The sequence below is a fragment of the Eriocheir sinensis genome, chromosome 29 (assembly GCF_024679095.1).
Source record: "Eriocheir sinensis breed Jianghai 21 chromosome 29, ASM2467909v1, whole genome shotgun sequence".
NCBI lineage: Eukaryota > Metazoa > Arthropoda > Malacostraca > Decapoda > Varunidae > Eriocheir > Eriocheir sinensis.
The window spans coordinates 5,539,781-5,561,870 of NC_066537.1; the positions used below are offsets into that span (position 1 = coordinate 5,539,781).

At 51.4% G+C, this 22,090-nt stretch overlaps 2 protein-coding genes across 4 annotated transcripts; one reads left to right on the forward strand and one right to left on the reverse strand.

The window, feature by feature from the left end:
• Positions 1–3,091: 3,091 nt before the first annotated feature.
• LOC127004854 (40S ribosomal protein S6-like) lies at positions 3,092–6,329 on the reverse strand. Its single transcript, XM_050873035.1, has 5 exons — positions 6,188–6,329; positions 4,431–4,635; positions 4,176–4,321; positions 3,611–3,814; positions 3,092–3,293 (listed from the first exon to the last, which is right to left on the reverse strand). The coding sequence occupies exons 1-5, from the start codon at positions 6,191–6,193 to the stop codon at positions 3,114–3,116; spliced, it is 741 nt and encodes a 246-aa protein (XP_050728992.1). The 5' UTR covers positions 6,194–6,329; the 3' UTR covers positions 3,092–3,113.
• A 1,553-nt stretch (positions 6,330–7,882) lies between these two features.
• Positions 7,883–21,534, forward strand: LOC127004852 (TP53-binding protein 1-like). Of its 3 annotated transcripts, none has more exons than XM_050873032.1 (14): positions 7,883–8,039; positions 9,050–9,203; positions 9,392–9,658; positions 9,978–10,248; positions 10,807–10,889; positions 11,000–11,098; positions 11,279–11,390; positions 11,505–14,831; positions 14,933–15,171; positions 15,308–15,415; positions 15,723–15,785; positions 15,935–16,221; positions 16,609–16,834; positions 16,941–21,534. In XM_050873032.1, the coding sequence occupies exons 2-14, from the start codon at positions 9,050–9,052 to the stop codon at positions 17,144–17,146; spliced, it is 5,442 nt and encodes a 1,813-aa protein (XP_050728989.1). In that variant the 5' UTR covers positions 7,883–8,039; the 3' UTR covers positions 17,147–21,534. The 3 variants fall into 3 exon arrangements, with proteins under 3 accessions (XP_050728989.1, XP_050728990.1, XP_050728988.1); XM_050873033.1 differs by lacking the exon at positions 7,883–8,039 and adding an exon at positions 8,158–8,834 and having other exon boundaries at positions 9,392–9,610; XM_050873031.1 differs by lacking the exon at positions 7,883–8,039 and adding an exon at positions 8,159–8,834.
• The last annotated feature ends 556 nt before the right edge of the window (positions 21,535–22,090 follow it).

Consider the following 22,090-nt stretch of genomic DNA (forward strand, 5'->3'; position numbering starts at 1 on the left):
TGAAAACACTTATTTAAACCCGATTAACTTCTCTTTCAGCCTTGGGAAATAGTCGAAGGGAGGGTGTGGGCATTTCCAGGACTAGTTTAATGACCCTGGTAGTAGTTTGACCCTTCTTCTGTACCCTATTAAAAAACACTTATTTAAACCCGATTAACTTCCTTATCAGCCTTGGGAAATAGTCGATGGGAGGTTGTTGGCATTTCCAGGGCTAGTTTAATGACCCTGGTAGTAGTTTAACCCTTCTGTATATTACAATTACGAAAACAATTATTTAAACCCGATTAACTTCCTTATCAGCCTTGGAAATAGTTGACGTGAGGCGGAAGCGGGGCTCACACGCGCACATTTGCCAAGGCTTTCATGTAGGTTGTGGGCATTTCCAGGGCTAGTTTAATGACCCTGGTAGTAGTTTGACCCTTCTCCTGTATACCACGATCATGAAAACACTTATTTAAACCCGATTAACGTTCTTTTCAGCCTTGGGAAATAATCGATGCGAGGCGGAAACATCTGAGAATATTTATATGGAGTCCACAAGAACCGAGTATACCCACAGCAGGCAGGACCAGCAGGAGAACCAGCAGAACCTTTCCCCTTGCCATGGCGCCAGCAGGTCAGAGTGTTGCAGGTGCAGGGTAGTAAGTGTTGCAGCTCAGGTGTTTCCCAGGTGCGCCAACACATGCACACCTGTTACACAGTCATCAGGTGCTATATCCAGAAGTCTCATTATTATTATTATTTTTGTTGTAGTTCTTGCATGCAGAATTTTAAGGAGTTATTGTGCAAGGGAGTTATTTGACAGCTGTTTATGTAGAGAATTCTTATAGTTTTTACATGTAATTTTAATGGTGAATTATTATGTCAGGGAGTAATTTGTCAGCTATTAGTGACGGCCAGGGTTGGATAAAATACTGATTTTTTATAAGTCAAATACAAATACTCTTGTTCGGGATTCCAAAAATACAAATACAAATACTTTTATTCCTGAATCTAAAAATACAAATACAAATACTTCTATTCCTGAATCTAAAAATACAAATACTCCTATTCCAAATTTCAAAGATACAAATAAAAATACTCCTGAAATTATGCACAAAATATAAAGATACTTTTTTCACAAGTTTACACTTCACATTTCATAATTGCATTTTATCATCAATAATGCCCGGAAGGTTTCCGGGCCGAGTTTTTCTCGCTCAGGAGTGTAACAACTGCCGGCCTTACTAAACACCCTCTCGGATGGTGCCGACGTTGCACAGCACCCTAGAATATTCTTGGCAAAGTGCTTCAAAATTCTGAAGCTTTTTGCATCACGCCAGTACCTCAGTGGATTGACATCAAAAGGCAGAACACCTAGGTACGTTTCAAGTTCTGCCTTCACCACTGTAGTGTCATTTGTTGATGCACTTGCCATCATTTGCCCAGCTGGAGGCATGTAGGCAAAAAGACGAGGTCGTGTTGTACTTATGCCAGCCGAAAAGACGAAAGGCTCACTCTCTTGAAATGTTTTCTTCTTCAAGGTCGACTGAGTTGACTCGGAAATAATTAGGTCCACAATCTTGGAAACCTTTTCCTTTTGCATTTTCTTACATGGCATCCATGTTAAACCTGCGGGGTCCATGACAGCTGCGGCAATGACATCGATCAGTCCTCTCAAGAAATGGATGCAACCTCTTTTTGATAGGTGACTGTAGTGCATTTGCCAAGTTAACAGTAGATTGGCTTGCTGACTCTCTCGTCGTCTTCACTCACATCTCATCCCCTATGCCTCCCATTTCCGTGACGTCACGCATTTTTGCGGGCGGATCCTTCTTCCGAGGCACCCATCCCTCAGTAACTCCCTAAATCCTCTCCTACTCCTCCTCCATGTGACCTGAGGTTAATTTCCTCCTCCCCACCCTTAATTTTTTTCCTCCTCCGCCTTCAACCTTAATGTTCTCCTTACTCCGCTTTCCCCGTGATCTGACGTTAATCCTTTACTGCTTCGCCTTCAACCTTCATGTGTTTCCTCCTCCGCCTTAACATAAGAACATAGGGAAACTGCAAGAGGCCGGGTGGCCTACACAGGGCTTAACATTACTTCTTTTTCTATTTCCTTAACAGTATTTATCCTCTTCAAATGGTTTTAACTCGAAATATAAATACAAATACAAAATACTTTTTTTCTGGGTGCCAAAATACAAATACAAAATACTTTTTGGGGGGTACCAAAATACAAATACAAAATACTTTTCTTCTCTGGATGTCAAAATACAAATACAAATACATTAAAATTGTATTTAAATACAATTCAAATACAAATACAATTTTGAAGGGAAATTTGGCACAGCATCACTTTCCCTTTTCCTCTTGTAATATCTTTTAAGTTTTAGTACCCATATCTTGCACTTCATTTAATTCACTTAGGTATTATCTTGTCATTTGTTTATATAGGCAATTCTCAGGGTGACTCAGACTTCTCCATTTCCTTATGCAATATCTCTTTAACCCGGTAGCAGCGACGGGTCAGATTTGCACCATGATATAACCCAAAAAAACAGATGATGCATAAACTGATTACACAAATGCTTTGGTATATATTACGAAATGGTTTGTGTGAGTGATGATTTTTTAAAATTTTTCTCGCTTAGAGGGACCATTAAGAAACATGGTCCCCGCTGTTCCCAGTTAATACCCATATCTTTCAATAAACATCTGTGAACTTCTTGATATGTATGATTTTGCCAATAACACAGAGCAGTAGACGTGATGTTGATGTGCAGGCAGGAAACGTATGAAGAGTGAAGGTGCAGGGAAAATTGGACTCTTACTAACACAACTTAAGCTCTGTGCATATCTTGACCCAGCAGACAAGCCCCAAATCCTCTTATAGTAGGATTGAATAACACAGAAGACTTGAAAGGGTGTGAATGAACAAGGAGAATTGGACCCAATGATCACCAGTCAAGCTTCTCATCTCCCTCTTCCCAGCAGACAAGCTCCAACATCCCCTCACAAGTTCGAGTGTTCAGCCTAATCAAGGTTTTCACTGTGCCAACCTAGCCGTCACCTGCCACCTTCCCAAAAGGGTGTCAAGCAAACAATGGACATTAACCTAAGGCTTTATTGGCTTATTTAGACTTCTCAGAGGACTTGGAGTCTCGCATGGAGGAGCGGCGGCGACGGATCTCCTCCTGCCTCTTCTCCTTGGCCTCCTTCTGCCTAACGGCCAGCAGCTTGGCGTAGTCAGCCTTCTCCTCCTTGTTCTTGACGGCACGCTGCCTCTTCAGGGCCTTCTTGTGTCTCTTACGCTGTGGGCATGGAAAAGAAGTCAGGAACTATGGCTTGACGAGGCTTGTGTCGCACTTTCATTGCGACAACCAGAGAGAGGTAAAGATAGAAAATGAAGGAAAGGAGAAAAAGGAATGTAGGAAGGGAAGAGTAATGAGAGGAAAGATAGATAGATGAGAGAGAATGAAGGAAAGGAGGAAGAGAGGAAAGGAAGGAAATGGATCGATAAGAAAGAGAATTTATTTGCCTTATGTCTAGTTATCAATCATCTACATATTAGTTCAAAAGCCTATTATGACAACTGTTGAGAGAGAGTCAAGGAAGCACCACCACCCACCTGCAGCACCACGGGGGTGATGAGGCGCTGGATCTTGGGTGCCTTGGTCTTGGGTTTCTTCCCCTCCTTGCCGGCGAGGGGGCGCTTGATCACATACTGACGCACATCGTCCTGCTTGCTCAGGTTGAACAGCTTGCGGATCTTGGAGGCACGCTTGGGGCCCAGGCGGCGGGGCACGGAGCCGTCGGTCAGCCCAGGGATCTCCTGTCAAGGGAATAAGGATCAATAATACAGCGAGGATAAGGAGGAGTTGGTTTTCACGGGGACATTTCCTATCAAGCCCACATAAGGAGTCGTCAATCAGCTCAGGGACCTCCTGTTAAGTGTATAAACGGAACATTTCCTACCAGGTCTGCTCAAGGATTCTGATAAGCCAAATGGAAAGGTTCACAAATAGCATGAAGTGAAGAATATTTAACTTGAGGTGACCCTGGCCCTCTATTACAGAGCAATGAGGTCCTCCTCCACACACTAGACACAATATACTAGGAATTGGAAGGAGGAACAAGAGGAGAGTGAACAGATCTCATGGCAAGGAACTACAGGAGAGGCCGATGCTACCCACCCCATCTCCCTTCTTGACGATGACAAGGGCCAACACAGACAGGTTGGAGTCCACGATGCAGCCGCGCACAGACTTCCTCTTGCGCTCACCGGTGCGGCGGGGACGGTAGCACGAGTGGCCCTTAGACAGCAGCAGACGCACACGGTCTGGTGAAGGGAAAGGGTGAGAGATGCAGGCCTGGCTGACACTCATCTTTAGCACTGACATAGCCCTCAATGGAGCTTGAGTAGGGATGAGCAATGTTTTGTGACTTACTGTTGGTGAGGACGCCCTGCTTCATGGGGAAGCCCTGCTTGTCATTGCCGCCAGTGATGCGCAGGACGTAGCCCTTCCATTCATCGCCCAGGGTGTCGGACTCCACCTCCTGGCCCATACGCTTCTCATTGAAGATGCGAACCTTCTTCTCATCATCAAACTCAAAGAGCTTCTGGCACCCCGTGGCGGGGTAGGACACGTTCAACTGTGGAGAAAAGGAGACACATAACGTAAGAGCCACATGCCAGCCACCAGTCAGGAAACTCAAGAATAATGGATAACATCCTGGCACTTTAAAGTACTACATACAAGATATAAATGACTGTGTCCCCGGCAGCAGCTGTCTGGGGCGTGTGGCCCCCAGCCGCTGACCGGGCCTTACTCTGCCACAAGGTGAAATGCCGGTAAGAGGCCATGTAGGGCCCCGCAGCTGCCTAGTTGTGGCATACACACACACACAAGAAGGATATCATAAAGTTGGAAAAAATACAGAGAATTGCAAATAAATGGTCCCAGAACTCTCGAATATGACATATGAAGACAGACTGAAGGAGATGGACTTGACGACATTGGAACAAAGAAAGGAGAGAGATCTGATCATGCTGTATAAGTTGGTAAATAAGTTTGATGAGGTGGACAGAGATGATCTCTACTGCGAGAACGTGGGGGCTGAGAGGACACGGAAAGAAACTTAATAAAGGACCCTGTTTGAGTGACTTGGTCTTGGTTCGGGAGGTAGTTGTCCCTTTCAGGTTCAACTACAGCCTTTGTAAAGGCTTACTCCCTCAGGGCCAACACCCTGAAAATCGAAAAATAAAATATAACCATTTGCAAGAGCCTGTAGAGGCACAGATGGGGACACCTACAGGAGTCCACCCTATCCGGTGCACACTGCCCAGGAAAGTATAGTTTTCCACATAGAAGTGTTGACACATGAAACAGCTTGCAGGAAGAAGTGGTGGAGGCGAGCAGTGTCCATCAAATGAAGGAAAGGCTGGATGAATGTAGATATGGAGACGGGACTATCAGAGCTTAGCTCGGGCCCTGTAGACTACAAATAGGTAAATACACACAATAATAAATGATGAGGTGAAGGTACACTTCAACAACACATGAGGGGGTGTCTCTTCTCTCAAGGTTCTATACATGCCGGTCAGTTATTTAGTGTAGTCATCGCTGACGCTGTTGATGAGCTCCTCCGGCAGTTCATTCCGGGTGTTCACAACTCTTGACGGGGACAAAAGCATGTTCCTCTCGTGGGAGAGGTGCCTTGGCTTCAGCGGGATGGGTGCACCCCGTCAGGGCCCGGGGCAGTGCTCGCTCATCTCATGCTGATGCTGAATGTGTGGGCAGCGCCGCAGCATTACAGGGCGGTATGCTGTGTCCTGGCCTGGCCGTGCTGTCCTCTGCACTTGGCCACGTCCAGCCCCTACCCGCCACGCCGCGCCCCGGGCCACAGGAGCACCACAGGGCCAGCGGCACCCTCCCCGGGCACATGGCACAGGCCGGGGGAAGGGTCCGGGGCGAGCTGGGAGGCAGGCGGCGCCGGGGCAGGAGGAGGCTGGTTACACGCGGCCACATGCCACCCTCAGCCTCCATGCCTCGCGGCCACCACTTTCTCGCCTTTCCTGCCGTTAATGGATATCCCCGCCCGCCACCACACGCGCCACCCGGACAAACACTTCTTCACGTCCATCCCTGGTGTGCTGTGAAGGGCCCAGACCTCCTGATGGGGCAATGAAAACCACGATCCTCACCTTCATGGCCGCACGCTGCCTCCCACGTCTTGTTCACCCTCGGAAAGGCCGTCCCGAGCAAGGGAGAGCGGGCCCAGCGTACCGTTGCCAGATTATCGTACCCAGAGCATAGTATTTACCGGTTTCTGACGTATAACTATTGGCAAGAAACATCAGGAATTAACTATTTTAACGATAACTATGAATGAATCTCGTTATTGGGGCCCAGGAGACAGTTTTGGAGTCAGAAATCGGTAAAAATAAGGGGCTGAGTACGACAATACGGTAACGTTGGCCTAGCGTTGCCAGATAATCGTATCCAGCATTGTAATTACCGGTTTTAGACACTTATCTATAGGAAAAAGACACTAATAATTAAAACTTCAACGTTAACTATAGATAAATGTAGTTACTGGGGTGGAGGAGACAGTTTTTTTGGGTCAGAAATCAGAAAACGTAAGAAGCTGAGTACGACAATCTGGTAATGCAGGGAGAGCCGAGGCCGGTAATTATCAGCCCCTGGCAACCTCAGCCCTTGGCCACGCCCCTCCATTGAGAAATTTATCATGTACACCTCCATACGAGTAATTGCAGCTGTGAAACGAAGACGAGGAGAAGCAGAAATGAAGAGGAGGAGAAATAATTGAGTATTGGAGAGTTAGCGTAATGTCTCATCAGCAGGAGAGAGGGAGAAGGAGAGGGAGAGTGTGAGGCTGTGGGGTGGCTTTATTTGGATGCTTGTCAGCGCCATGCACCTCCATCTTACTTTAAATGAAGCCCCTGTATAGAAAACCATCGTCAGTATGTTTATTCATCAAGAAATAAACCCAGACCAGCAACGATAAAAGCTCGCTGTGCATGGCGGGGCGGAGCTTGTGTGAATCCAGCCAATCACTGCCCGCGAGAGCAAGGATGATATGCCATGAACTTCTATATCTTATTTTTCAGGATTTTTCATTCCTCGACAGTTGATTCATTTGTAGTAAGACGATAAAACCCGCACTATCTGATTCTCTGGTAACGCCGTATTGCCTTGAAAACCTCCAGCAAGGCCCAGGGAAAAAGTTCTGCTCCTCTCTCATCCCAGCCGCCCTTCCTCCCCAAGCCTCCATTCTGTTATTTTGACCGAATATTGACCACTTAGAATCCCCATGGGTCTTTATTTATAAGCTTTCAGGTGTAAATATCAAGTCATTCTTTTTTCCAGAGTCAATACTATCAAGTTATGCACAAAACTTCAAAAATTGATTGTCAGATTTTGCAGATTTTCGCCTCCCCTCCGTATTTTTTGTAAGAAGAGAGATACTCATGTTTGGATCATTGATAAGAGAAATTTATATTTTTAAAGTTTATTTTATAAGTATAACAAGTTTGTGGGTTATGTATACTCCTCCAGCCATGGGTGTTGTGTACGGCTAGAACGCACCCAGCCTCAGCCTCCAGTGTCTGCATAATCACACAGTTACTGAGCTTACCATTAATTATTTAGATAGGAAATCAACAAAACCTTCTTGTTTTAACTGAATTAGCCGCCCCAGGGCTCCCTCTCCTCCCTACGTAAATGCGTATATCCCTGATTTACGCAGGAAATGTGTGGCTTATGGATGCAATGGCTGAGGAGCCGACCACCTGGCCTTAAGCAGGTGTGCATGGCTACCCCTGCCGGCCCCAGGACATGCATGGGCGCTGCAGCAGGACAAGGTGTGGGCCATGGCCTTGATGGCAGGGGCTGAGGCCGTGGGTGGCGCGCGCTGGGCCGCTAGTCACGTGACCTAAAGCGTCACACCAAAACAAAACTTGCGAGGCGCAGGTCCTGAGAGTGTGTGTGTGTGTGTGTGTGCCGCTGGCCCGGCGGTGCTGCTCCTCCACCAGGGTGAGGCGCCCGGGGCGGGAGGGCCGGGGGCACGATGCCACGGCGGGGGCGGGGGACAGCAGCCTTGTGGCACACCCAGACGCGGCTAGGGGGGGCGGGGCAGCTGTCTGGGCGGGGGATGACAGCCACACTGGCCAGGGAGGCTTTTGTTCCTGCCGCGGCGGGATGCTGGCCTCGGCGGGGCGCCCCTGTGCCGCCCGGGGCGTGGGCCGCGTGGGGGTGTGCTGGCTCGGGGGCGGGGAGAAGGGAGGCTGGGTCCAGGAGAGAGGCTGGCCTGGGATTCAGGGACAAGGGAGGCTGGGCCCAAGAGGGATGCTGGCTTGAGGTTCAGGGACAAGGGAGGCTGACCTGGGATGCCTGCCTAGGGTTTAGGGACAAGGCAGGCTGGCCTGGGGTTCAGGGACAAGGCAGGCTGGCCTAGGGTTCAGGGACAAGGCAGGCTGGCCTGGGGTTCAGGGACAAGGCAGGCTGGCCTGGGGTTCAGGGACAAGGCAGGCTGGCCTGGGGTTCAGGGACAAGGCAGGCTGGCCTGGGGTTCAGGGACAAGGCAGGCTGGCCTGGGGTTCAGGGACAAGGCAGGCTGGCCTGGGGTTCAGAGACAAGACAGGCAGGCCTGAGGTTCAGGGACAAGGGAGGCTGGGCCCAGGAGGGATGCTTCAGCCTTGACCCAGCCTCCTGCCATCCAGGGATAGACTTCAGCATGTCAATGATGCCACTGTGTATTGATAATACCCAAGGGCAGCAGCCACCTTGTGTGTTGTCTCAGCAAAGGCATTCATATTGATGTTTTCAGTGGTAAGCACATGAGCATTGATAGGTACTTTGTCCTATGCTGGCCCTGGGAAGGTTAGCAATGCCTGTGTCATGGCCACCCCCTTGAGAGAACAGGGCCTCAGATATATAGAGAGGCAGGAGCCACTTGAATATTGTCTCTTGTATTGTATTGTATGTGTGTTTCTTGCCCTGGGCCTCACGCCTGACTCAGCATCTGTGTGTTGTCTGTCCACCAGATGGGTGACGAGTGGAGCATCAAGAGCCTCAGCCAGACCATAGAGGACGATGAGGAGGAGGACCTGATGCCCACCGCCCCCGCCCAGGAGGATATTGACATGACCGGCCCCTCCCAGGACAGCACCTCCCTCTTGGCTGACACTCATGGCCCTGGTGAGTCATGGCCAGACCTGCCTCAAGTGACGTTAATTTTTCATCCTTGTCTTGTGTTGCCCTCCTGATGTGTTTCCTCTTTTTTGTGATTTGAACTTATTATTATTATTATTATTATTATTATTATTATTATTATTATTATTCTCTTTCGCACACACAGTGATTCACCCCTACCCCCTTCCCCCCAGGCCGCAGGAAGGTGCCACAGACACTATCCTTAGGCCTACCCGAAGACCCTGAGAGCGAGTCCCTGCCGTTCCTGCCCCTGGAGTGGGAGCCACAGTTTCCCGTCACCCCGGCCCAGGAGAATGGTCATTCCCCGGTGGACAGGTTCCTCAAGGGCCGCGTCGACTCCCCTACAGAGGACCGGGACTTTGACATGACCCTCAACAGCTGCAACGGCCAGGGTGAGCCCCTCCCAGGGTGCTCGGCCATCTGGGCCACCAGATCCACAAGTATGACCACCCTCCTCCTCTCGTCATCCTCCTCTTCTTCCTTCTTCTAATCCTAATCCTCTTCCTTCTTCCTTCCTTCTCCTTCTCCTTCTAATCATTCTGCTCCTCCTCCTTCTCCTCTATCTTCTCCTCTTCCTTCTCCTACTCTTCTTCTTCTCCTCATCCTTCCCATCCTCTTAATCCACCTCCTCTTCCCTCTCCTGCTCCTCCTCCTCCTGCTCCTCATAATCCTCATCCTCCTTCTCCTAATCCTCCATTTCTACCTCCAGCCTCACACAATAGGACCACCCTAACGCAACCTCCATCTCCCCCCACACAGGCGAGGCTGGGGCCATGCGGCGGGCAACCAGCGGAAACGGAACAGGCGACGGCAACTCCAGCGCCAGCAGCCGAGAGAAGGAGGGGGAGGATGTGAGGCAGCAGGCGAGGGAAGGGGCGACGGGGCCAGCTGCAGGAGGGGAGGAGGGTGCAGGGGGTGGCGGCAGGGAGCAGGGGGGAGGCGACCAGGGCAAGGGAGGGGACAAGGACAGCAAGATGGAGGTTGAGGAGGAGGAGAACAGCCATGAGCCCTCCAGTGACTCCAGTGAAGGGTAAGTGTGTTGTTGTTTTATTTTATTTTATTTTATTTATTTATTTATTTATTTATTTTTCTTAGGTTCGTATTTTCTTTTTAATTTTTCGTCTTATTTATTTAGTTTTATTATTATTATTTTTTTTTTTTTAGGTTCGTATTTTGTTTTTTATTTTGTCGTGTCTTATTTATTTATTTTTTGAGTCATATTTTCTTTGATTTCTTGCTTTTTCTTCTTTTCTTCATCCATTTGTTTTATTCCATTTCATTATTCAATTTTTTCTATTCTTCCTCCTCTTTCTCCTTTCATTTATTCTCCATTCCTCCATTTCCCTCTCCTCCTCATTCTTCTCCATTTCTTATTATTTCTTCTACCCTTCCTCCTCCTCCTCCTCCTTTTTCTTATTCCTTTTCCGTCTCCTACTTTCTACTTCTCTTCCTCCTCCTCACTCTACTCCATTTCCTTCTCTTTCTTCTACCCATTCTTCTCCTCCTCTTCCTCCTCCTCCTGCTCCTCCTCAATCTCATTCTCTGCCTCTGCTTACCTGGCTATATTGAGTCTTGTGTCCCCCCCCAGGGTTGGTGTGGCCGGCCCCAGCAGAGAGCCACAACCACCCCCACCACAGCCCCAGATAGGAGTCACTATGGCCTCTGAGAGTGGTGAGTTAGTGGCTTTGTAATAGTTCTCTTGATGAAGGTTTGTGATACTCATAAGCGGATGAACTGTGAGGTTGGATACTTTAGCCGTTAACCTCTTTGTGTCATAACAGGTCGGGAGAAGGTTGTCCCCTCGCAGGATGACCTCTTTGCCAGTCAAGAGGCAGAGCTCCCCCTTCACCCACTGCCCAGGGAGCCCTTCCAACCACCAGGTAAGTCAGGCCAGAGGTTTTGTGGATAAGATTCTTGATGATGTGGGTGTGTGGGTGTGGCTATATATGTGTGTGTGTATTCTAACAATGAATACTCTTGGTGACCTTTGTGTGTGTAAAGGGAAGATTTCTAACAATGAATACTCTTGGTGACCTTTGTGTGTGTGTTTGTCCCTTCAGTGGTGACCCCTGAGGGCCTGGCCATGACCCCTGCCACCACCATGCCCATCCTCCATCTGTCCCAGGAGAAGGAGGAGACACAGGAGAGTCTGCCCTCACACTCCCCGCCCAGGCAAGTCTCTGCTATGACCTTCACTCTGTTTGATATGGTTATAGTGAGATGGCTTTTGGTTTCACTGATACATATGTGTCTTTAACTGTATCCCCATTGCCCTGTCCCCTTCAGGATACTTCCCGACACTCCGTCCCGCCCTGATGCAGAAGCAGCTCCCCCTGGCAGTCCGCACATCCAGCTGTCACCACTCAAGAGGAAGAGGAATGACTCGGAAACCCCCACCTCAGACTCCGACATGGCCCAGGTGCCCCTCAAGCAGCGCAGGACAGAGCCGCCGACACTGACCTCCAGCAGCGAGTCCGGGGAGGAGCCAGTCAGTGTGGGCTACAAGGCACTCACCAGGAAGGACGTGGAGATCAGCCCCAAGCAACTCCAGCCCCTCAGACCCCCCAGACCGCCCCCCACACACACGGGCATCGCCAAGTCCCTCACCTTCCAGACCAGCGGCAGCAGCGGTGAGGACCCGTGCGAGGGGCCCCACAGGATGCCAGTGGACACAGAGGCGGAGGAGAGCAGCAGCGGCAAGGAAGTCGGAGGGAAGTCTGACGCAGCGGAGGAGGGGAAGGCAGACGTCAAGCTGGCCATTAGGTCACTGCCCATGCCAGTGAGGATGCACGCCTCACCAGGGGGGGAGAGCGAGTCCCACAGCTCCGAGAGGGACGACAGCGACATAGAGATCCTGGAGGCCGACCCCAAGAACCGCAGCGTGGAGGTGGTGTATGAGAAGCCCCGGGGGGAACAGCTGTCCCTGGAGGAGGACGGCCTGGACTCACAGGAGCTGAGGCTGGTGCTGGACTCCTCCACCCAGCCAGACCCTCTGTTCCAGGAGTCCCCCGGCCAGAGGTTCACCCAGGAGTCCGAGCCACTGCTGCACCTGTCGGGGTCAGAGCCGCTGGAGGGTCTGGAGCACACCCCCACGCACTCCCCTGCCAAGGAGACACCCTCACAGGGGGAAACCATGCCGGCCACAGAGATGGAGAACATATGCAAGCCTGCCAGCCACACCCAGCCAGACATTGATGCCCTCATCAACCTTCCCCTGCAGGAGCCCCAGAGGGAAGGCAGGGAGAGGGAGGGCAGCCAGGCAGCCCCAGAGACCACCAAGGAGACGAGCAGCCAGCACGGCGCGGAGACTCAGAGTCAGGAAGTCATGCCTCCCCCTCCCCCCTCCCAAGGCTCCCCGTCCTCGCAGGCATCAGTGAGGCTGCACATGCCCAACATCTCCACGCCTTCCTCCCAGGAGTGCCAACACCTGCCGGAGAGCGAGTCAGTGTTCATCAAGGTGTCCAAGGCCGCCAACAGGAAGGTCAACCAGGAGGACCCGCCCCCCACAGACACAAGGAAGGAAGAGAAACACTCCAGCCCCCAGCTGGCGACAGACTCCCCCAGCCTGGACACCCTGGCAGGAGACAAGGAGGAGGCCCACCAGCAGCCTGCCGCGGAGACCTCCACGGGGCAGACCAGCGAGGCGGAGAGTCTCTCCACCTCCTCCCTCCCTGTGTCCCTTCTAACCCCCTCCCAGTCCACCCCTGTCACGGACCGGCCCGCATGCCTGTCGCAGGTCCCTTCACTGCTCAGCTCCGGCAGGAAGGACGCTCAGCACGGCCTCAGCTCGGTGGAAGGCTCGCCTCAGTTTCTGGTGGAGGAGACGGACAGTGAGGACGAGGACACGCTGCACCGCAAGCGCAAAAAGCTGCGTCCCCCGGCGGCCAAGGTGCAGCTGGCCAAGAGGATCTCTCAGGCAGTGGCCAAGGAGGGCCAGCAGGTGAAGACCTCCACACCCAACACCAGCCAGGGCCCCAGCCCAGCCGCCTTCAAAGAGGCTGGCAGCTCCATCGACAAGGACTCTTCCAAGTCCCACACGGCCTCCCCCGAGGAGGAGGCGCATGGCAGCAAGGTCGTCACCTTCAAGTCCCGGCAGCAGGAGGAGAGCACACAGGCCATGGAGGTGCAGGCACCCTTCACCAGTCTGCTGGACGTGGTGCGGGCGGGCTTCAGGGAGAGCCGCACACTGGCGCCGGCCGTGGAGTACATCCACCCCATCACCGAGGAGCGGCTGGTGGTGGTGCGCGACGGCAGCCAGGTGCTGGTGTGCTCGGTGCTCAGCGTCTTCCACGGCTCCAGCAGCAGCAGCAGCAGTGGCAGCCGCAGGGTCTCCGAGGCCAGCAGTCTTTCCAACACCACCAGCTCCTCCGGCTACCTGGGGGACAAGAGCTCCTCATCCTCATCCTCGTCCTCTCTCGGCCACTCACGCCGCATCTCTGCCGTCTCCAGCGTGGAGTCCAGCCGGCTGTCCATAGGCAGCGTGGTCACCCTGCCCTCCCCCCCCAGGCAGGCCAAGGATGCGGGCTTTCTGGTGCCTGGTGCCCCGGGCCACTCCTCCCCCCCCACCATAGAAGTGATGGAGGAGGTGAACATCGCCTCGCCCCCCAGGAAGGCCGCTGCCCCATGCAGCAGTGACGAAACTCCCAGCACCCCAAGCAGACGAGGACGGGGCAGGGCTCGGGGCCGCTCCAGGGGCAGGGAGGCCAGCCGGGGGACACCAAGGAGGGGTCGGGGCCGGGGGCGAGGAAGGGGGCGGGGCAGGGGTGCAGCACCCAGACATTCTGATGACTCAGACTCTGACGCCCCAGAGGACACCAAAGACTCACCAGCCAACAGTCCCCCACCCAGCCCCCAGTCCCAGCCCAGCCCCTCAGCCCTGGAGGGGCTGCCAGCCACCGTGTCGGACCTGCTGAGGTCGCTGCCACCAGGAGTGTGGCGCATGCTGGAGGCCTCGCAGGCACCCCTCTCCGAGGAGGAGGAGGAGGCGTTTGTGGGCCGCGCTGGGGCTGACGCGGAGCAACAACTGGACCACATCCTGAGGCGTGTGCGCGAGGTGGAGCTGGAGCCGGGCCTGCTGGTGTTTGCACGCTTCACCGACAACAACTTCTACTCAGCGGTGCTGCGGGGCCGCCACGAGGCCGACCGCTGGCACGTGCAGTTCACGCTGGACCAGCACGAGACATCAGTGCGGGAGGTGTACCTGCTGCCCACCGCCCTGCTGCCCCGCGGCCAGGCCTGCTACGTGCGGCCCCAATCCGATGTGGAGGACTACAGCGACATGGGCGTGGTCAAGGGACACATCAGGGTGGGCGGCACCATCCTGCACATCGTGGAGACAGACCGCGGTGCCACCCTGCGCGTGCCACACTCCCACCTACTCCTCAACAGTGCGCAGGCCCACACCATGCTGCAGGCCAGGCTCAATTTCCGCTCCATGGTCGCCTCGCCCGGCCGGGAGGTTTCTCTGGACAACATCGTGGCAGGGCGGCGGCGGCGGCTGCAGCATGGCCGCCAGTTCTACTCACCGCGCTCCAAGAAGGCCGATGACAACCTGGACACAAGCGAGGCCACGGCGGGGGACTCCGACGACGCCCGGATGTTTGGGACAGCGAGGTAGGTGTTATTGCCCTTTGTGTGTGGCCCTGAGGTGGCCGAGTGGAGCAGATGAGTCATGCCAGGGGTGCAGCAGGTGACTCACACATCCCTTCCCCCAGGACCATGGCCAATGCCAGGAGGGCCGCCCAGGGACGCAGACTCTACGACTTGCCAGAGGAGGAGGACCTGGACCCTGAAGTCACCCCTAAGAAGAGGAGTGGCGCCATGACTCCCAGAGGCTCCCGCACCCCACGTGGCACCCCCAGACACCGCGGCACAAGCAGGCAGGAAGAGCCGGCACCCCAGGTATCAGACACACCAGTGCCAACTCCCCCAAAGAAGCGCGGTCGGCCCCCAAGTAAGTCCTGTTGTCGGTTGGTTGACGCACGGCCATGTTGCAGCTTCACATGTAACCCTATTCATGTATTATTCACCCTTGAAATATAGATGAATGAGAGTGAACCAAACCGTCCCCTTCCATCCCCTCCGTCCAGGTCAGTCCACCACCACACAGACGCCCACCAAGTCCATCCAACTGGACGATATCCCCGAGGACCCACGCCTTGGACCTCTGCCGCCTGAGGGGTCCACAATATTCAAGGGTGAGCTCCTGATGTTGTCTCTGTATTGGCTTATTGATTTATATTATTATCTCTTATAGCAATGGAAGCAGCTCAAGGGCAATGAAAAGCCTCCCCCCCCCCACCCCCCCCGTCGCTGCCTGTTGAGCCAGTAGGCATCTTCCTGGTGGGGCCTGATGGTCAGCCCAAGGCTTCTTCCAGGTGGGGCCTGATGGTCGGCCCAGCCTGTTCTGGCGCAGGCGAGTGTTTATAGTGGCGCCATCTGTGTGTGTGTGGGGTTGAAAGCCTTTGTCATTTTGTCTACTTATTCCTCTCTCTGTGTTTCAAGGGTTCACCATCCTCATGACCAGTGGGGACACCAGCATCTGCAAGAACCAGAACTTGGATATTGGTGAGAAAACTTGTTGCAGTGGCTAACAACACATAGATAGATAGTTAGATAAATTGATAGAGAGATAGTTAGATGGGTTTATTATGAGAAAGGAAACTTGGCACATCATCACCAGGGATTCAAAGCACTTCCGTTTCCTTCCCCCACAGAAAACCTCCCACCATTCAACCGTGAGTACATGGTGGCCCAGGTTCTCCGAGGGGGCGGCAACGTCCTGAGCAAGTACTCAGAGGCAGAGATCATTCTGGCAGAGCAGGGCAGCAGCACCGCCACCGGGAAGACGCCCCAGAAGATGAAGAAGAAAGCCAGCAGCCCCACCCCCACCACCCTCCTCCTCATCTCCAACACCCACTGCCGCACCTCAAAGTATATCCAGTGCCTGGCCTCCGGGGTGCCCATCGTCTCCTTCCAGTGGGTCATCAACTGCTGTCGGGAGGTTAGTGTCAAGCCCTGTTGCATACATGTATTATCTGCCTATGTCTGTCTCTATGCCCCACAACCTACCAGAACTGCTCCTTCCTTAACCCATCCGCTGCAATTGGCACGTATTTGGCCTTCACTGGTAGCCTGGTGACATATGCTCCAAGATCTTTCTCTGCCTCTGTGGTGGATAGTGGAGTGTTTCCCATGTGGTATTGGTATGCTGGATTTCCCCTCCCAAGGTGCAGGACTTTACATTTTTCTTCATTGAATTGTAGCAGCCACTTTTTGGTCCATTCCTGTAGCTTGGTGAGATCTCACTGTAGGAAATCTGCAGTCAAGGGAAGGGATTAACAATTCCCTGCCACTCCTAGTCCAACACATCCTTCCTCCTTGCCCCCAGAACAAGACCCTGCCGTGGAGGATGTTTCTTCTGCCTGCTGGGGAGCTGGAGTCTGGGGAGGTGTGTGAGCAGGATCTCCTGGAGGAGGACGGAGGGGTGCTGCGGAGATGCCTCTTGGCAGGGCAGCGCATCTTCCTGGGCTCGTCAGGCAACCACGAGTTCTGTCCCCTGTGGCACCCCCTCCTGGACTCTGCTGGCGCCAAAGTTAGAGTCAGGCCCAGAACAGGTGAGGCCCTTAGACAACACTTTATTTTAGGTCTCACGTTCTTAAACATGGGAACTGGGGTGCTGATATGTTTAAAATATGGGCTTATGTCACTTCTCCTTGGCAGGCAACCTCAACCGTGTGCTGGACAAGAGTATGACGCTGGTGGTGGGTGATGCCAGCTTGCCGGAGGACGAGGAGCAGAGGGCCAGACAGCTTGGCCTCCCGGTGGTCTCGACGGAGTGGGTCATCCAGTCACTGATACAAGGCACCCAACTATCCCACCAGTCATTCCTGCGGCCACTCGGAGCAGACATCAGAGTGGAGAAGTAGGCCGTAGTTTAAGAGATGGGAAGCACACTGGTGGACTAAACTGACGCTCCACCTAACCCTAAACTCACCCTGGTCGCCTCCACATTTGAGATGAGTCAGGAGGGGAGTGGAGAAGGGAGTGGACTCATACCTTACTCTGAACTCACTGTGACTTGGTGATCCCTCTCCATGCAGTAATTCTCCTCTGCTGTCCCTTCCTCACCCTCTTTCTCTTGCATGTGAAGGGCTTCCAAGGGACACTTAAGTTCAGGGTAAGGGGGATCACTGTATCTCTGCATCTGCTGTACATTATTAAAAGCCAAGCTTGGGGTGGGCGAGCGCGGGACTTCTCGACGCCTCTCCTCGAGCACGGAGACAAGACCTTTTATGTGTGTAGAGAGCTAAAGCCGTAAGGAGTTTTTATGATCACTTCCATGTGGACTGTAACCATTGCACCACAATCCCGCCTCAGTGTAGTGTTCTGTATAAAGCTTGTTGTCACGGTAGACTTTGGTAGGCAGCGAGTAGGAGGTGAGTCATATCATTCGAGTTTTACCGTCACACTAACGTAACGCCACTCTTGTTTTGGACTCCGGGCCTCCGTCGGCCGTCCCTGGGAGGACTCGAGGGGAACGATGGCTTGAGGAGGCTCACAGATATCTCCCCATTGATATTTTTATTACTTTGGAGTTGAACGTGCACATGATTGTGACCTAGTACAATTCAGGGTTGGCAAGATGCGCCGCCCTACGCCTCACACCAGCGCCTCTGTCAAAGATGGCCCCACCAGACGTCAGCGGCTGCCCTACACACACCATTCCTTAGGCAGTGCCATAACACACTACCGGAATATACTTCCAGCCACATGTGAAAAAGAATGCAATCAAATATATGTTTTCCTTGATATAATTGATTGATCGTCGCCAAATATCCTAATGCAGCTGCCCACTTAATGAAGAGTTTGAGGTGAATGAGCCGAGTGTTGGTGCAGGGTGGGCAGGTCTTTGACAGACTCGCTGGGAGGGACAATGACAGGATAACTAAACTTGACACGAGCCATGGCCCCGTAGCGTTGGTGGCCGGCCAAGGCAAGGCACCTCATGGCCAGCCCTTGGCACCAGTGTGGCGGCCCAGTGCTCGCTATGGCCGCTGGCACCGTGGAGAGGTAGAAACAAGGCCTCCTCAAAGTTTTTACAAATCAGCAAGTTTTTTTTATTCTTTTTTAAGTGCTGTTTGCTGTGTGTGTGTGCATGTGTGTGTGTGTGTGTGTGTGTACATAGGACCCCTGCAAGGATGAGGAGTCTGGCATGTGGTAAGTCAAGCTGTTATGACCACAAAGTGAGTCTCTTGTTACCATATGTCACAAGCTTTAAGCACTCAGTCTGCAGCAGCGGGGCAGCCAGGAGGGAGGGGGGGAAAGAGGGAGAGGGAAGGAAGGCACTGACATTGTTTATTATGCGTTCAAAACATTTTATTGTCATGGACAGGAAGGAGTTTGTCTGACATATTTTTATCTCATTTTAAGTTCTTACATTCTTAGTTACTCTTACTTGTGTCTGCCTCAGCTCCAGTGTGCCATTTGCTGTGAAGGAAGATGTTAAGTTAGTATGGACAGAAGGAAGAGTCATATATGTGTGTTTTAAGCCATGGTTTGATCAGTGAGGCACTGGCATTCTTACATTCCAGGCATAGTTGAGGGCGGAGAGACACCAATCCAGCCTATTCTGAGCATATGACCTGGTAGGCCTATCCACACACCATATGACATGGGAAGGAGGGAGAGATAAGTGTAGGATGAGAATGGAGGGAGAGAGAAGTGGTGTTAGAAGGAAAGGAACGGAGAGAAAAGGATGTTAGAGGGAGAGAAAGGGATGTTAGAGGGAGAGGAAGGGAGAGAGAGAGAAAGGGGAGTGCTGGAGAGATTGGTTTAACACATCACTAGGGAGAGGAAGGGAGGGAGAGTGGGGATGCTGGAGGGAAGAGGAAGGGAGAGAGAACTGCTGGAGGGAGAGGAAAGGAGAGAGAGAGAGGGAGATAAAACTTACTGTGTGGCTAGGTTCTGCCAAGTCAAGTTCCCAGGAAGATGGATGGATTTCTTTGCCCACATCTAAATTCTAACTGAACTCCTATTATTATTTCCCTTCCTACAACTTGCCCACTTTGCTTTGTATGCTCAGAGGAAGTGTTTGGCATTTGTGATACATTGGCCATCATGATATGTGTGATTTGTAAGCTTTTTGTGGCAGGAATTGGGAGTTTTGTATATTATTTCAGATGTTATGTTGATATTGGGTAAGGGTATGTGTGTTCATGTGTGTGTGTGTGTGTGTGTGTGAGAGAGAGAGAGAGGGGGGGGGGGGGAGAGAGGGAGAGAGTTCCGGCTGCCTGCCTACGCTCAACTGTTCTCCTTCTGTAATATAATTTAAGATACTCATTAACAAGTTTTGTATTTATTTATCATAGGCATTGTTACGTCATAGCTTACTTACCACTCCCTGTGTGGACTGTGGAGTTTGTTACGTTATGTCTTCGTTTGTTTTACGCAGATACTGTCCCTGGTAGCCTCGTTTTGAAGTGTTTCAGCAGGGGAGTGTGTGTGTGTGTGGGGGGTGGGTGAGGGGAGGCTGGGCTGGACTCAAACGAACCACAAGCAATACAGGGACGACTTTTACGAGGGAAAATTTATAACAGGAATCTTAGGAGGTTGGTTTTCAAGGGGGCTACTACTACTACTCCTACTACCCCTACTACTACTGCTACTACTCTTTCTGCTTAAATTTCTTCCTCAGTTACCCTTATAATTGTAGTCTTGGGAGGGCCATCTTCTACGTAACGCTGACTTCTGGGACAGGATGTCATTTCTCTCAGTCTAAGTTTGCGCTATCTGTTCTTGGCTCACGTATGTTTATGTCGACTGTTGATGTACTCTGGGTTTTCATTGCTGTTAAGTTTACTGAGGAGCTTGTGTCTCAAAGGAGTGTGTGGTGTGGTCGTTGTGGTTGCTTTTGTGTCGGCAGTGATCTTGCCTGAGTGATGTGTTGACGGTCCTGGTGGCCTGAGGTGTGTGTGTGTGTGTGTGTGTGTGTGTGTGTGTGTGTGTGTGTGTGTGTGTGTGTGTGTGTGTGGCCATGACGCCGGGAAGTGGTCCACACCCTCGCCATGTTTCCAGTGTTGGTGTGATCGAAAACCTGCCGGTATAATACTCAACAGATTTCATATAAAGTTACAGAATGCCTATTTACTAAACCCTCTTTTTAATGAAGACTGTTTATCAAACTATTATTGATCTACAGACAGTTTTTATTTAGAATTTTGTATGATCCTTTTTTATCTCATTGAATTTTTTTAAAAGTTAATTCCTATTTCATAAAACTATTAATAAGTATGGACAATGTCTTACTTTTATCTGATGCAGTGAATTGTGACTGTAAATCCTTTGATATATATGGAACTTTTGAACATAACAATATGGTTTTACATTTTGCCGAAGAGAGAACTTGCATCACTCATGTGAGGGGAAATATTCTGTGATTACATATCATTGGTGGCCACCCAAGCCCTGCCCTGCTGACGGAAGAGTATGTGTGTGTTTGTGTGTGTTGACCCCTGGCTGTGTGTGTGGCAGTGTCCCTCCTCACCCCTGGCTGTGTGTGGCAGTGTCCTCCCCACCCCTGGCCCCTACACAGCAGACAGCAGCAGTCATGCATTTAACTCATTTCCCCAATCCCAGAACCGTGCAGTCACAAAAAAGCAAAAAAAATGTACTGTAGGTTAAGGTTTTATTAGCAATGTGTGAGGGTATGATAGAAGAATTATGTGCATGGTGGTGTGTGTGCGTGTGTGTGTGTGTATATGCGCTGCATCATATGCAAATTATTTTCTACCCAGTTTTGTCAAATCTTGGAGTAAAAAGCACAAACACCCAAAGACAACAAGTTAGTGTCCTCTTAAACTTGTACATCACCCGTTCCCCCCCCTCCCCCACCACAACCACACCTATGAAGACTCTGAAGCTTGTACCATTAAGCCTCACGCCCTGTACAACACCTCCCTCACACCCAAGACAATACCCAACCAAGACAGTACCCACCCTGTACGACCCTTCTCCTCACACCCAAGACAGTACCCACCCTGTACGACCCCGAAAGACAGTCTCCAACCCTGTACAACCCCTCCCCTCATACTCAAGACTGTACCCACCTTGTACAACCCCCACAGACAGTACCCCACCCTGTACAACCCCTACAGACATTGTACAATTCCCACAGACAGTACCCCACCCTGTACAACCCCTACAGACAGTCTCCTGCCCTGTACAACCCTTCCACTCACACCCAAGACAGCCCTGTGCAACCCTTTCCTCACACCTGGAAACATTCATAGTCTGTGCCATAAATGTCAAACAGCAACACCTGGTTTAATTCTTTCCTTAACCCCTTCAACATGAGGACGCCTATACTGCGTCCTTGTGTGCCCCGTACCATATCTGAGGACGCACATACTGCGTCCTGGCTCGCTTTAGCCAATATACGAGTTATTTTCTCTATATTTATGCTTACATCTCAAATTTATCAATTAATTTAGGTTTCTTTATGTGCACCATTTAATTCTGCATGTTTTCATATATAATACATGATGATTATGTTAAGTTTATGGCTGAAACCTTGTTATATTCAATAGCAACATTTGAAATTTGGCACGCACGGCGATCCTGGATATGACGCGGGGCGCTGTTTTGCACTGAAAACTTACAAGAAATTAGTCAAAAAGAAGAAATGTCCCCTTGTGGCCAGAGCAAATGTCCATTGTTTACTCCAGTAGTTCCTGTGAGCACAGAGAATTGGCGTTGCCTACTTGATCATGTGACTGGTTGAGAAAAGAAAGAAAGAAAGACAAAACCAAGGGGGGGCCTTTTACTTCAGGGGGGCATCTTACCCCACTTTACCATATATATATATATATATA

Excerpts from the sequence above, each read along its gene's own strand:
- LOC127004854 (XM_050873035.1), bottom strand. Across the intron at positions 4,322-4,430 it reads GCAGGGCGTCCTCACCAACA|ACCGTGTGCGTCTGCTGCTG; the intron begins GTAAGTCACAAA and ends TCCCTTCACCAG. Across the intron at positions 3,294-3,610 it reads TCACCCCCGTGGTGCTGCAG|CGTAAGAGACACAAGAAGGC; the intron begins GTGGGTGGTGGT and ends CCATGCCCACAG.
- LOC127004852 (XM_050873031.1), top strand. Across the intron at positions 15,416-15,722 it reads GGGGTCCACAATATTCAAGG|GGTTCACCATCCTCATGACC; the intron begins GTGAGCTCCTGA and ends CTGTGTTTCAAG. Across the intron at positions 16,222-16,608 it reads TCATCAACTGCTGTCGGGAG|AACAAGACCCTGCCGTGGAG; the intron begins GTTAGTGTCAAG and ends CCTTGCCCCCAG.